Source organism: Danio rerio, chromosome 16 (assembly GCF_049306965.1).
Source record: "Danio rerio strain Tuebingen ecotype United States chromosome 16, GRCz12tu, whole genome shotgun sequence".
Lineage (NCBI taxonomy): Eukaryota > Metazoa > Chordata > Actinopteri > Cypriniformes > Danionidae > Danio > Danio rerio.
Genome location: NC_133191.1, coordinates 43,537,672 through 43,551,335, shown reverse-complemented (window position 1 = coordinate 43,551,335; position 13,664 = coordinate 43,537,672). Strand labels below are relative to the sequence as shown.

General features: G+C 36.6%; 1 protein-coding gene across 2 annotated transcripts; it reads left to right on the top strand.

The window, feature by feature from the left end:
- Window positions 1-282: 282 nt before the first annotated feature.
- On the top strand, window positions 283-6,342 carry gdf6a (growth differentiation factor 6a). 2 transcript variants are annotated; one of them, XM_073925194.1, is made up of 3 exons: window positions 283-539; window positions 648-745; window positions 4,177-6,333. In XM_073925194.1, the coding sequence occupies exons 1-3, from the start codon at window positions 409-411 to the stop codon at window positions 5,052-5,054; spliced, it is 1,107 nt and encodes a 368-aa protein (XP_073781295.1). In that variant the 5' UTR covers window positions 283-408; the 3' UTR covers window positions 5,055-6,333.
- The last annotated feature ends 7,322 nt before the right edge of the window (window positions 6,343-13,664 follow it).

Below are 13,664 nucleotides of genomic sequence, written 5' to 3'. Positions count from 1 at the left end.
CAATGTTTTACTGTTAATAATAAGTATATATCTAGAGAATATTAAAATGATGTGCTGAGGAGCTGTTGAGCTGAAAAGTTGTGCAGAGAGTGTGGATAAGTTCAATATATACAGGATAGTCTGAGGAGTGCAGTGGGCGTGCCACGAGTGAGTGTGTATACGTGAGTTTGTGTATGTGAGAGAGTGAGTGTGTGTGTGTGTGTGTGTGTGTGTGTGTGTGTGTGTGTGTGTGTGTGTGTGTGTGTGTGTGTCTGCAGCCTCGCGCTCTCGAGTCTACAGCGCACTTCACTTCAGACACGCAACACGGCGATCTCGCGCTGTCCGCGCTCGTCAAACAAACACAAACCAAAAAGCCCGGCTTCACTGTGAGACACGGCTCCACTTTACTCTTTGGAGGATAGTAACACCATGGATGCCTTGAGAGCAGTCGCCTTTTACGCGCTCTTCGTTTTCCTCTGGAGTTTACCATGTTGCCAGTCAGCTGCGCTAATATCGCAGAAAAGGAGCAAGGGTGCCAGGAGCGCGTTTGATGGACAAAGGTCACATAAATTTCTTAAAGAGATTTTTGCATCATCACCGGGCGCGAGTCGTCGGGATGATTTTAAGGACCCGGTTGTGCCTCATGACTACATGATCTCCATATACAGGACTTACTCCGCCGCTGAGAAACTGGGGCTCAATGCGAGCTTTTTCCGCTCTTCAAAGTCTGCAAACACCATAACGAGTTTCGTGGACAAGGGAAAAGGTTTGTATTGCTTTATTCTGTTTTATGCATTATTTGAAGCATGCACTGTTGCACTTAAAAGTTATTCTTCTTTTTTATTTAAAGAAGTTATTCTTAAATTATATAATTATTTTAATATGGTGTTCACGCCTTAAACTCAAACTTTAAAGACTTGTGAAGCAAGTACTTAAAATCTCTTTGCTCTAATTAAAACAAAACACGACCGACCAAGATCATTGTTGGAGGACACCTAATTATATTTCTTATGAAATTAAATTACCTTTTTCCTTAGTGGTTTATTTACGTGCTAAAGGTTTGGTAAGCTCTCGTCCTGCTTGGGCCACAATTTAATGGTCTGCACGACCTCATATTTTGGCTAGTATAAAGTTATATTAGTTTTACACTGACCCTAAGGTAACATGCCAATAAAACACTAATTGGTGCGTTTTCTAAATGAAGGCAATAAATCATTGCTTTAACATCCTCGCGTGCAAGCAGCCCGAGCTGTTCCCACAAACCTCAAGCGAGGATAAACTTTGAGGAAAAAACTAGTTGCATATGCGCGTAATATATTAGTACCTAAATGATCTTTTTTGGCATTGAAAAGTGCAGTATGAAACAAGGTTTTCCTTTTTTTTTACTCTATTTACTTTTATTTTAAAAAGTTTTAAAATGCAATTCTTTAGCAATGCTGCGCGCTTAAGTCACAATTAAGTTGGATTTACTTGCAACAAAATATGTGTTAAACTTGTAAAAGGCAAACATGCAATAAAAAAGAAAGAAACATTGCCCTTTCCTTTTGCAGAAAAACGGGTTCGCAGAGAGAAGAGAAGCGCACTCTGATTTGATGAAAAAGCTTCACTTTGCTCACTGATTTTGATTTGATGTGTCATTGGCTATGACCCTTCACTGGACCCTCTGAGGGTTGCTTTGCATCAAACCGCTGATTGGAGTATTTGAACTGGGTGATCTAATTGAGTGTCCATGTCATAACATATCAAACACTGTCTATTCTCCCGTAATGAACTAGTTCAGCTAGTGGCACATTACCGAAAGAGAAGAGCAAAAAAACGGAGAGGACCTTTATATGTCTGTTTAGGTTTGGAGAGGCGATGCGTTATGGATATTTTCTGTTTTTACATTGTGGATATTTTGGTGCATTATCCGTTGTTACCGATGAAAAAGTTTTTAAAAGCACTCTAAAGTGCTGCATAGGAATAGGTGGGTTACATTTGCAGTCCACACTTAATGAAAAACCGTTCGAGTTGCCTGGCTGCGCTACAGTGTGTTGGCTATATATGCGCAATGCGCGTCATTCGCTGCTGAATGTCATCAAGAATCATTTCCACTCAAGCGCCGTTCAATTATGATAAGGCAGTAATCTTTTTGTGTAACAGGAAGGAATTTCCTCCAAAACAGATAAGACATTTCCCCAAATTTTAGATCGTTATGGTTGCAAGATCAGACAAGAACAAACGGAATGTATGAAAATTACTTTTGGCACTTGTAAGTAACTCATTAAAACGCAGATGGTGCCCCGGTAGCCACCATAAGAAGTCTCTCTCTCTTTCTCTCTCCCATTTTTCCCCCTTTCCGTCATTCTGTCGTCGTGCAAAATCGAATTATTAAACAAGAATGTTCGCTGATTAAAAGTAAGCGACAGCGTGGACGTAGTTATTTCAGAATTTTTAATGGTGGCCTGGGCTATCTGTTTAGGCCGTCGCGTAAACTCTTCCAACTCTTGCTGCATGCAATTGTGTTTTATGTGTGCAATAATCACTTTTGAACGGGGATGTTGTTTTTGGCAGAAGGGATGAAATATAAGAGGAGCGCATTTTAATGTGGTGGGAGGGAATTCAGAACTGTTAATTATTTGGTGACCTTGTATTCGATGTGTTTGAGGTCTTATAAAAACGCAAATACGTGCAGAGGAACGAAAACAGACGCTTAATTAAACTATTGTATCTATTTGACTGATTTATTAACATATCGATTAGGTCAAACGTAATGTTATTTAATGTTCGGGTTATTTCTTCTAAATTTTAATTCAAATACAGAGGTATGGATTTTAGTTTTATTGATCAACATTAAAAATAAATCAGTTCTCGGCAGGCCAAATTAAAATGTGTCTGCATGTGTTTATATGTCATTTTGTTCAGGATAAAGGAAACCTGGAGCGATAATATAGTCTAACAATTTAAGAAAATTCTTACATACACAAGCCCACATGAATTCGCATAAATGCTTCTCATTTGGTCCGTCAGACAGATAAAAGGCGATGATAAAGTGCGACTAGGCCTCTGGATTCCTGAAGGGGAAAGAATGCATTAATTGTGCATTGTTCAACACGTACAGTATGTCGCTTTGTGTCTGGCGCACTCTTTCCCCCACCACTATTTCTTTCACTCACTATGGCTACCAGATCTCTCTTATTTGTGTTATCACCTGAGTGTAATAATGACAAAAATTATTTTGCAAAGTGTTCAAATGTTAGATATGAACGAATGATCATAAAAAAGAAAGTATTTCCAAAAGGGGTTCAAACGCGAGATCATTTTAAGTTCAATATATAGCTTGTAGATTTTAAAGGTTACAAATGTTTTCACGATGATTCCATAAGAACTTTTTTTATTCCTAAAACTTTTCAATGAACTGTAACTAAAATATTTATTTTTGTTGTTAGTGTGAACAATATTTTCTTAATGTAAACTCCTAAAGGAACTTTTTGTTGCAATGGAAAATCTCCATGGACATTAACTGTATCCCATCTATTCCAACAAAGAGCTTTATTTTTAAAGAGTTTGTACTGATACTTTACAGAACCCAGAAACAATGTTGATCTGAATATAATGTACAATTTTTGTTAATCCCAAAGAAACACTTGTAGTCAAAAAATGTTACATTTTAAAAAAAGGAAAGTTTTTCGCACATGTGTTCAAAAGTTGTAACTCATCAACTTTTTACTCATCATTTTAACTCATCAAAGTTTTACTCATCAAGCAAAATTAAATAAAAATGGCAAAACAATTTGGTAGGCTGCTGCGGTTAATCTTTTTAACTAAACTTATTTTATTTGGCTGGGTGCTCTTTTCTTTTTTCCAATGAAAAACAATGCCTAGTTTGTGATTAAAATATTTAACCATCCAACGTTTTATTTTTATGCCAAGCTTATTTGTAATATGAACAAAAATTATTAAATGTGAGTTTACAGCAACCAAACATAATTTTAGAAAAAAAAGTTTTTGGATATTCTGAACCACTGCGTCTTCATAATCTTCGTTTCTCCTTTTTAATTTCAGCCAGCTTCTCTTGTTCCATCTTGTGTGTATATTATCCCTTTATTAAACTAAAGGAAAGCCGAAAATAAGGTTTTAGGTTTTACCTGGCCTCTTTATGAGAATGTGAGTCACTTTAAGTGAATCTGACTGCAATTATTTCTCTTTATCTTGCAGACGATCTCACGCTCTCTCCTTTGCGAAGACAAACGTATCTGTTTGATGTTTCAACTCTCTCAGACAAAGAGGAGCTGGTCGGTGCTGAATTAAGGATATTTCGCAAATCGCCCGGGGATGTCCAACCGTCCCCATCAGGCGTCTACAACCTTCATTTACTCTCATGTCGATCAGAGAGGCCACTGGCCTCCAGGTCCATTGATCTTCAGGATTCCCGAAAAGCAGAATGGGAGGTTCTGGACGTTTGGGGGATTTTTAAACACAGGCACCAAGAGAATCAGCTTTGTCTCCAGCTTAAGGTTACATATGGCAAATCTGACACTGAGATCGACCTAAAGCAACTTGGTTTCCACCGCCACAGCCGGACGCAGCAAGAAAGAGCCATATTGGTGGTCTACACGCGGTCCAAGAAGAGAGAGAACTTGTTTAATGAGATGAAAGAGAAAATTAAGTCTCGCGGAGATGATGATGAGGAGGAGAGCGCGCTGCAGTTTAAAGCGCGGCGCAGACGGAGAACTGCGCTTAATAATCGGCACGGGAAAAGGCATGGCAAAAAGTCCAAATCGAGATGCAGCAAAAAGGCTCTGCACGTCAACTTCAAAGAACTTGGATGGGACGACTGGATCATCGCTCCCCTGGATTACGAAGCCTATCACTGCGAAGGCGTGTGCGACTTCCCGTTGAGGTCGCACCTAGAGCCGACCAACCACGCCATCATTCAGACGCTCATGAACTCCATGGACCCCAACAGCACTCCACCGAGCTGTTGCGTCCCCACAAAACTCAGCCCCATCAGTATACTGTACATAGACTCTGGGAACAACGTCGTGTACAAACAGTACGAGGACATGGTGGTAGAACAGTGTGGCTGCAGGTAGCGAATCACACACACAGCAGAGTATGGCACCAAGCTAACACTTGAACGATGCGTAAAGACGCGCTTGAGCCGCTCAAACTGCGCATTCTCACCTATGCAAAAGGGATTCTTCTTCATCAGAGACATTTTGGACGATATTAGTGATCTCCAACGGCTGCTGTCAACGGTTGTGCCAAGAGCGCGTGTATAGTTTCTCAACAAAAAATCTTGTTTTAGGAGGTTCGTCGTCATTTTTTAAACACGCATGCTGGGTTTCCTTTTTTGTAATTACTTGTCCAAAACCCCTAAATTTTCAAGTTGTCGGCAGGTAGAAGAAACGACAGATTTAGTGCGTACCGTCTGGACAGGATTCACTAAGGATTGTGTTACACCATTATCCGCGTGGACTCAGAAGAATGTGTAGACGAGCACCTGTTGAAACTCATCTGTTAGTTGTATGGATAATGTTGAATGAGTAAAACGAAGTGCCCTGGACACGGTTTTTACGACCAACGGTGTGTAAAGAGGCATATTCTGCTTTCGGGGGCAAAGTTGAATGTACCAAACTCTAAATATGGCGATTCTGCTTCATCCCTACAGAGAGAAAGAGAGCGAGCTTGACTGATGCTTTTGAAGAGCACCGCACAAATTACTTTTGAAGTGCCTGGACATTTGATAAAAACCCACAAAATGTCGTTTTGTACTTTCTGAGATGACATAAAAAATGGATTTCCATCAACGTTTGCATCTTTACAAAATGCACTTCCGCAACTGTCCAAGTACTCTGGAAGGAGCGTTTTTTTCCCGACCTAACGACTGACAAGGAAAAAAAAAAGACTCGCAAGCGAGATTATATTTAAATGCACATTAGCTTTGAATGCACTGTTGTTCATTATTTGAGCTGTAAATATTTGTAAAGTAAAACCTAAAAGTGCAACGTATGAAGAAATGCAAAACCACATTTCTTTGTTAATGTACATTTATAAATGCACTCAAATCGCTATAATTTCTATTCTATAATTATTTTATTATTTGTGATGTACAGAGTTTCATGATAATCGTGTATTTCTTACGCTGATAAAACAAAATTAATTTAAAATGTATTCATCATTGCTGAGGGTGGAAATACCATTATCGATGTCTACCTCATAATTGCATAGAATCTACGTACTGAGGTGCATTCAGCTAGAGTTTAAGGTTTTCCCAAATATATAAATTTATATATAAATATATATATATATACAGTATATCAATGGATAACAATCCACACTATTACTGTACTAATAAAAGCAATAAATGCACTTTGTGTGGTGCCAGTGACTCCTCAGATCCATTCAAATTTTCTGACATGAACAATATGAATACATGGCCTACATTTCACATTCTCATGCACTATTTATGTACAGTGCTCTGTATATATAAGTAAACCCTTACAAATCTGATTAAGTGAATATTTTTAATAAGAAGCTATACAGTATTATATTTGTGCATATATTTAGAGTACTGAAGCAAATCTGGAGCTTATCTAACTAAATAACTTACGATAACGGTCCAAAAACTTGTACAGGCAAATGTATGTTATAGAAAAATATTAAATACAAATTTAAAAAAGAATAAATATCAAGAGAAGCAATACAATTTAGTTAAAATTGTGTAAGTTATACATATATATTTGCAATATTTTGCTTATTATATTATCTTTCAATTTCTAAAAATGTTTGGTGACTTAAATATTGTTTTAATTAATATATCCGTTAAATAAATCAGTTTTGTTGAAATGCACTAAAATGCATTGCCTAAATTCACTGAGAAATGGATAAAAATATTCGTTTTCAAAATGAGGTGTACTCAATTATGCTGAGCACTGTATATCACTGAAGTCAATGCAGGTCACAGGGAAAAAAAACCTAATGTAATGTGTAAAATTCATCACATTGATCTTATTTTACAGATGTACAGTTAAATATACAAGATATAATAATAAAATGGATAGATAATAATATTAAAAAAGGAGGGAATATATGAAGAGTTCAGATGCATAAACCTTAGTGCCATCTGGAATTTTCTTCTACAATGAGCATTTTCTTTCAGCCTCTTATGTTCAAGTTATTTCATGTTAAAAGTGATGAAAATAACCCATTCTTTGCCATGAAAGTAACATTACTGAATCAAGACACAGGAGCCTGAGAAAAATGCTCATTTTGAAGAAAATTTCAAATGGTACTTAAAGGTTTTTGCATCTGAACTCTTCATATGCATTTAAAGAGTGTACATTTAACAGAATACACTGAACACATTACAAGCGATGTGCTGCAATCTCCCAAATGCTTTAACAGAGAAATTAATTTTAGGGTTAAATAACAGGAGACGGTGACCTTATGGTAGCCATTATAGCAGCTGTTGACAACTATGAAATCCATGGGTATGTGGTAAGAATATATGGTGTATATTTTTGAATGGTCATACAAACTACAGGTTGATTTTCTTCATTTTGAATGAAATATCATTGAGTTCTTTTAGCGATTAAACCATTTTATAGGAAAACACATGTTGAATAATTGTTTTGGGCCTGTGCAGATGACTTTGAGCTTTTCCCCTCATTTAGTTTCATTGCAATGAGTTAAAATGTTAGTTTCAGTCCAGCGTGAAGTCTAACAGTTCCATTGTTGTTTTCACTCAGCAGCTTCTTTTCATGTGTCCATCTTTTGTTTCCATTACTGACAGATCCTCTTCTGAGATAATCCAGCTCTTCACCTGATCTGTTTCACATTTTTATTAGCTCTCCGACGGTTTCAAATCCCCATGCTGTTTCTGTGGCTCATTTTCACAGTGCATTATTAGCAGAGTTTTTATCCTCGCATGCGTTTCTGCTCCAATAATCAGCTCGGTGTAATGGTGCTAATATGTCGTAGAGTAATGCCTTGCGCAGTCACCTCTCAGCGTTTAAATGGTGTTGAAACATGTGGACCACAGAGATTTAAGGAAATACATCTCCAGCGGGGCTCTGAGTGTTCGAGCAACAAGCGGTTTTTCAATGAATTGGCCCTCTGCGGGTCAAGTTTTTTTTTTAACACTGTAATGTTTCCCAATCTTCAGATGAAAAGGTTGAAGGCAGGGATTGCTTCCATATAGGCATTGGCCTTGGCCTGGAAGCAATTAGGAAATTGCTTTGAAATGCTATATGTTGTCCAGACTCTGTTACAGTATCATGTCACTCTACACATGTTTGTTCAAGGAGGGGGAAAAGGATGCTAATGTGCTCTTTAGCTGTCTCTACGAATGACGCTTACAATGATAATGTCTTTTAGAATGAGGATGAGACAGCATGTGCTGTGTCAGGTGGGATCTCATCACTCATTACAGGGCCTTTTAGAGCTGTCTAAACAGATGGATACACAAAAAAAATAACATATTGCGAAGCCTGCATATCCCTTTTATCAAATAACATGTCTCAATTTGATTTCTTTAGATAATTCAGTATTTATTATTTATTAATTTATTATTATAAGGTTTGCTGTTTATTTTTTTATCACCCATTAAAAGTCTTAACCATTTGTTGCTAATGAATATGTGGCTAGTATACATATTCATAACAAGACAAAACAACATTTAAAATATGGGGAAAAACTCAACATTTGGCTTACAAAAATAAATAATTCTAAATGTATCACAGTGGTTGGGTTTGTCTATTTACTAAAATATGGGTTGAAACAACCCAGCCTTTAAAGAATATGTAAAGCCCATATTTATATACTCTTAGAAACAAAGGATCTAAAGCTGTCACAGAGGAAATAGTTTTTCAAAAGGTCTTATTTGTACCTGAACGGCCCATATATGTACCCTAAAGTTATGTATTACCTAAAGTGTATATTAGTTGCTACAATGTAAAAAGTGTAGGGGAGAGTTGCAACATTTTCTGCATTTCCTTTAGTTTCTTAGAGACAGTTTGATGTGGAAAACCAAAGTTTAAATATAATAAATCCACATCTATTGGACACCCACCACATTGCTATGTGCACACATGATAATATTCGCAGAATTTAAACTTGTACAGTCAAAGTCAAACGTTGCAACTGACCCCGAGCAGGGCGATTGTTGCAACAACCCACAGGCACAGTTGCACATTAATTTAAAATGTAATATTAAAAAATTTTAAAACATCAGGTTGGATTTTATTTAATTTATTTTTTTGGTAAACGGAGTAAATGTAAATTGGTTAAATTGGTAAACGTGTTAAATTGGCGATATAAATACAGACTATTAAATGAACAAGCAACAACCAATTATCAGGCCTAAACAAATTGAACAAAAATATGTTTTTACTGAAAAAAAAAATAGATTGAAACTTTACTAAACTACTTCGTTAAACTTTGAAATGAATTAATCAAATAATTATTTTTTTCTAAATTAAATTACATTGAAATTGTGATAATATTAAAATTGTGCATTGGTAATATGGCAAGCTCATAAATGAATGTTGTGATTGGGGAAAGTTGCAGTGGCATATCTCAACTCTGTCAACCCTGATTAAACTGTCTATGCCAAGGAGATACAATAGCTTTAATGCTTGATAGCTATATTTAAAGCTAAAAACAGTGACTTAAATTATATGAATCAATAGATTGAAGGAGAGTCTAACTGAGAATATGTAGTATGAATGTCATCACTCTAGCTCATTCCTGAATGGAGGAATAAGTCTTGATGCAACAGTTCTCTCTCTCCCCTACCCTTTGAAAAGGTAACAGCTTTTGTATCTTTATTTCTGAGTGTAGTACTGAGTTAACTCTTTAAATGCAGCAGGCCATATGTACATACATACAGTACATGTTGTTTTAAAATATTATTCTATTTAAATCAAATTATATAATCATGTTACCTTCATTTAAGGTTTCTACTCCCTAAAAGGCTTTTTAGAGTGCACTCTTTGAGACCTGGATTATCTCGTTCTGGAAATGCTGCTTTTAACCCAGAGTAAACAAACATTTCATATAATTTAGAAGCGGGTAGCAGCTCCTTTTTTCCCCCAAGTTCTCTAGCATTGATTTAGGCCTGTGAAGTGTCCAGTGTGTTCTGTGTAAGGACACAGAATACAAGCGATTCAGCACACAATCTTGACTGGATGCTTAACAGCCAGCAGCCAATGTTATGCATCATATTCACGTGATAACAGGAAACACTGCGAGTTAAGCACCACAAAGTCATGTAATTTCAGCTTCTGGGGCACTGAGACAGTTGTAATCATTATTACCCACCTATAAATTATTAAAATGATATGGTTTCACCGCTATTAACTGCTAATCTATATTTTTAGTGTAAAACATAAGGAAGGGTAAGTTTTTTTCTGTCATGAAGATAACGTCAAATTTGGTATTTTAAGCTACCACTATCACAAGGATATCTGTTGGCAAAGCTTATTTGAGTTTATTTCTTCCATACAGTAGCCTATTAAAGTAATATTTAACCCATCCTTAATATTCCTGTGTAGGGCTGCACGATATTGGAAAAATCTAACATTTCGATATTTAGTTTTTCTGGATATATATTGCCTGAATGAATATACATGTAGTTTAACCACATGGGTTAATAGCTCTATTTGCAAAGAAATCATTAATTAGGATTGATTGAGGTGATTTTCTAAAAGTGTGAATCATGTATTAAAAAATAATAAATAAATTACAATGAAAAATAAATACAATAGAGCAACAAAAAAATAAAATAAACAGTTTTCCGAACAGTCAAGAAGTATTCAGGTGCAGAAATTGTAATGTAATATAAAATAACACTATAGTCTTCATTCTATTCGTTCAGTAAAATAATTCCACAGTAAAGTCTCAAATGTACTTTTTTTTTGTTCCTGAATGCCTTAAACTTTCTTGAAAAGCCTTTAAAACACATGCATATGATAAACTTTCACTGTTATCATGGTTATACTTTTTGATGACTCCACAAATGTTACATATTCTTAACTGCTGTGCTCAACTATAATCACAATGTAACATGCAGATCCTGCGATGCGACTATTGCGGACACACGTATTGCGATCGATGCTGAAGCTATATATTGTGCAGCCCTATTGCAGTGTAAATATTTGTCTGTTTTTTATGTATGGTCTATTAAAGGTAATCTGTTGATTTTAAAATGTTTCCTTTTGGCATTCGATGGTTGAAATGTGAAGAGAATGTGTTTTGTGTTTAGTTTTTAAAAACATTTAAGGCCTACTGAATTTTTACAGTTTAATTAAATTTACTCCTGTAATTTGCTTAAAGTAGGCTATCATAGGAAAATATGGGCCGTAGTTTAAGTATTTGATTGAAAATATAGAAAAATGAAAACATGAGGGAACAAGAAATAATATAATCCAAAAAGAACATTCAGGAAAAACTTGCTAGTAGTCTGCAACATATAAACGATAATTATTTATATTATTTATAAAATGTCCCATTAGTTGTGTTTTTTTTTATGTCTACCCCCACCTCAACCCTAAACCAACCGTCATTGTATTGTAAAAACAGATCTGGACCTGGAGTCTTCTCTATTAGTATAGCTGATTAACCACGAGAATTATTTATATTAAATATTTGAGAGTTCACACTTGGCTAATGATTGATGATTAAGCTTGTTTTGCATGGTGGTCCAGGAGAGAGCCCTGAGCTTATGAGATCCTCAAGATTCCTTCCACTGCAGGGTGAGAATGGAGTTTGAACGAATGACAGATATAAGATGGCTAAGGAGAGATGTAAGCTTGCTAAGAGCTTGGCTATGGTATCATATGGGTATGTTCAATTTACTTAGGTTGCAAGTTTTTGGACTCTGGGAGCAAACCGGAGAACCCGGGGTAAACTCCGCACAGAAATGTCAACTGGTTCAGTAGGAACTTTAACCAGAGACATTCTTGCTGTGGGATAACAGTGCTAATCACTGGGCCGCCGTGCCACCCATCTGGAAAGGAGGGGGAGTAGGGGTAGAGTGGGTAGAGGGGGGATTCTTCAACATGAGATTAGGGAACAACATGAGAAAACTGATTATTTATAGTAAGTTAGGAATCATCTGATTTGTGAATCAATCGTGAGCTGATGAGGGACCAGCTGTGATCAATCATGAGCATGTGATTCTCTCGAAATTAGTTTATAAATAAACTTCACTTCAATTTCCCATTAATTGTATTTTAACATCTACCCTAACCCTAATCCCAACCCTCACAGTAAAGTAAAAACAGATCTTGATCTGGAGTCTTCTCTATTAGTATAGCTGATTAACCATGTGGATGGATGATAACAGCCTACTTTCTGCAGCCTACCAGTAGGTGCAGAAAGCCCATTCTGGCCCATATCTATCAGCTGAAAACTATGACAATGCCCATTCAATCGAGTGATAACATTCGAATCGGGTGCCACGAGAATGGTCAATGGAAATCCAATAACACTTCATGTGCTGTGCTAGTCCAATCAATGAGACTGACACTATACAAATTTGTAAATATGTAAATAAGCAGCTTCTTCATCCCACTTCATGTTTCGACACATGATTTTGACAAGCCCATGGAAATATACAGGCTAGTGATGAAATACCATGTCCAAAGAAAACAATATGTGATAAACTAAGATGTGGTTATATCCCTTGAATCACATCCTTGAGGTTTTCAGCCACTTTTAAGCGTGAAACTGGTCAGCAACGGTTTCTGAATTCTTAGAACATCCGTGACCTTTTAAAGGGTGCAAAAGGAGACCGATCGCAGACCCGAGACTGTCTCTTATTTGATTATGATTTATGAAATAATGGCCGGGTTCATTGAAAGAGTAGATGGAGATCGGAATGCAGGAGATACAGAGGCTGTTTAGCAAAAGAGGAATGCAGAGTTTACCATTCCGGGTTCCTCAGTGCATTCCTGGACTCAGCGCTGCATTAAGTAAATGACTCTTCCTGGTCATTGGAGAGCTATCCTCTACTGTCGGGAATGCCTCTTGAGACATCACTGTTTATTTGAATGTTATGTCTAATGTGTGCGAATGTGTGTTTTTGTCTTTCATAAAATCGTACTGTGAAATGCCTGGCAGTGGGACAGATACCTTTCAGTGGAGATTTGGGGAATGTTCTTCATAAATAGCCTTGACACATCACATCTGTGCACGGTGCTATCAGACTGGATTTCAACTGCGGAGGGCTCTGGTAATGCTTCATCTCCAAGATATACAGTCTCGATTCTGGAACGCTCTCATCATTTTATAAATCAGTTGCTGATAATGGATGCATCAAACAGACTAAAACTGCATAAATCAAAAGGTGGGACAAACGCATTTTTAAAAGAATGTTAAAAGGGATGTTCTGGGTTAAACGGTGCCATTTGTGGGTTACTATATTTAAATGATTTCACCATTTTCTTGCAAGCAAAATCTTACTATTTTGAGTATGTAGATATGATTTAGTGTTAAATATGCTTAATATTTCTATATTGTTTTACCAGCTTTATCCATATCTGTCAACATTGGGATGTGAAAGTAAGAGATGCCCAACATAATAAGGGATAGAGCTATAAAAAACGGGAGAATAATGGGAAAAACAGGAGGGTTGACGGGTATAGCTTTATGCCTTGTACCAAATGATAAAAAATAAGCGTTTCTTATCAAAGGGCCTA

Bases quoted from the DNA above. Each gene is read 5' to 3' on its own strand.
- gdf6a (XM_073925194.1), top strand. From the start codon at position 409: ATGGATGCCTTGAGAGCAGTCGCCTTTTACGCGCTCTTCGTTTTCCTC. The intron at 540-647 runs GTCACATAAATT...CTCCATATACAG, and splicing joins AGCGCGTTTGATGGACAAAG to GACTTACTCCGCCGCTGAGA. The intron at 746-4,176 runs GTTTGTATTGCT...TTTATCTTGCAG, and splicing joins TTTCGTGGACAAGGGAAAAG to ACGATCTCACGCTCTCTCCT.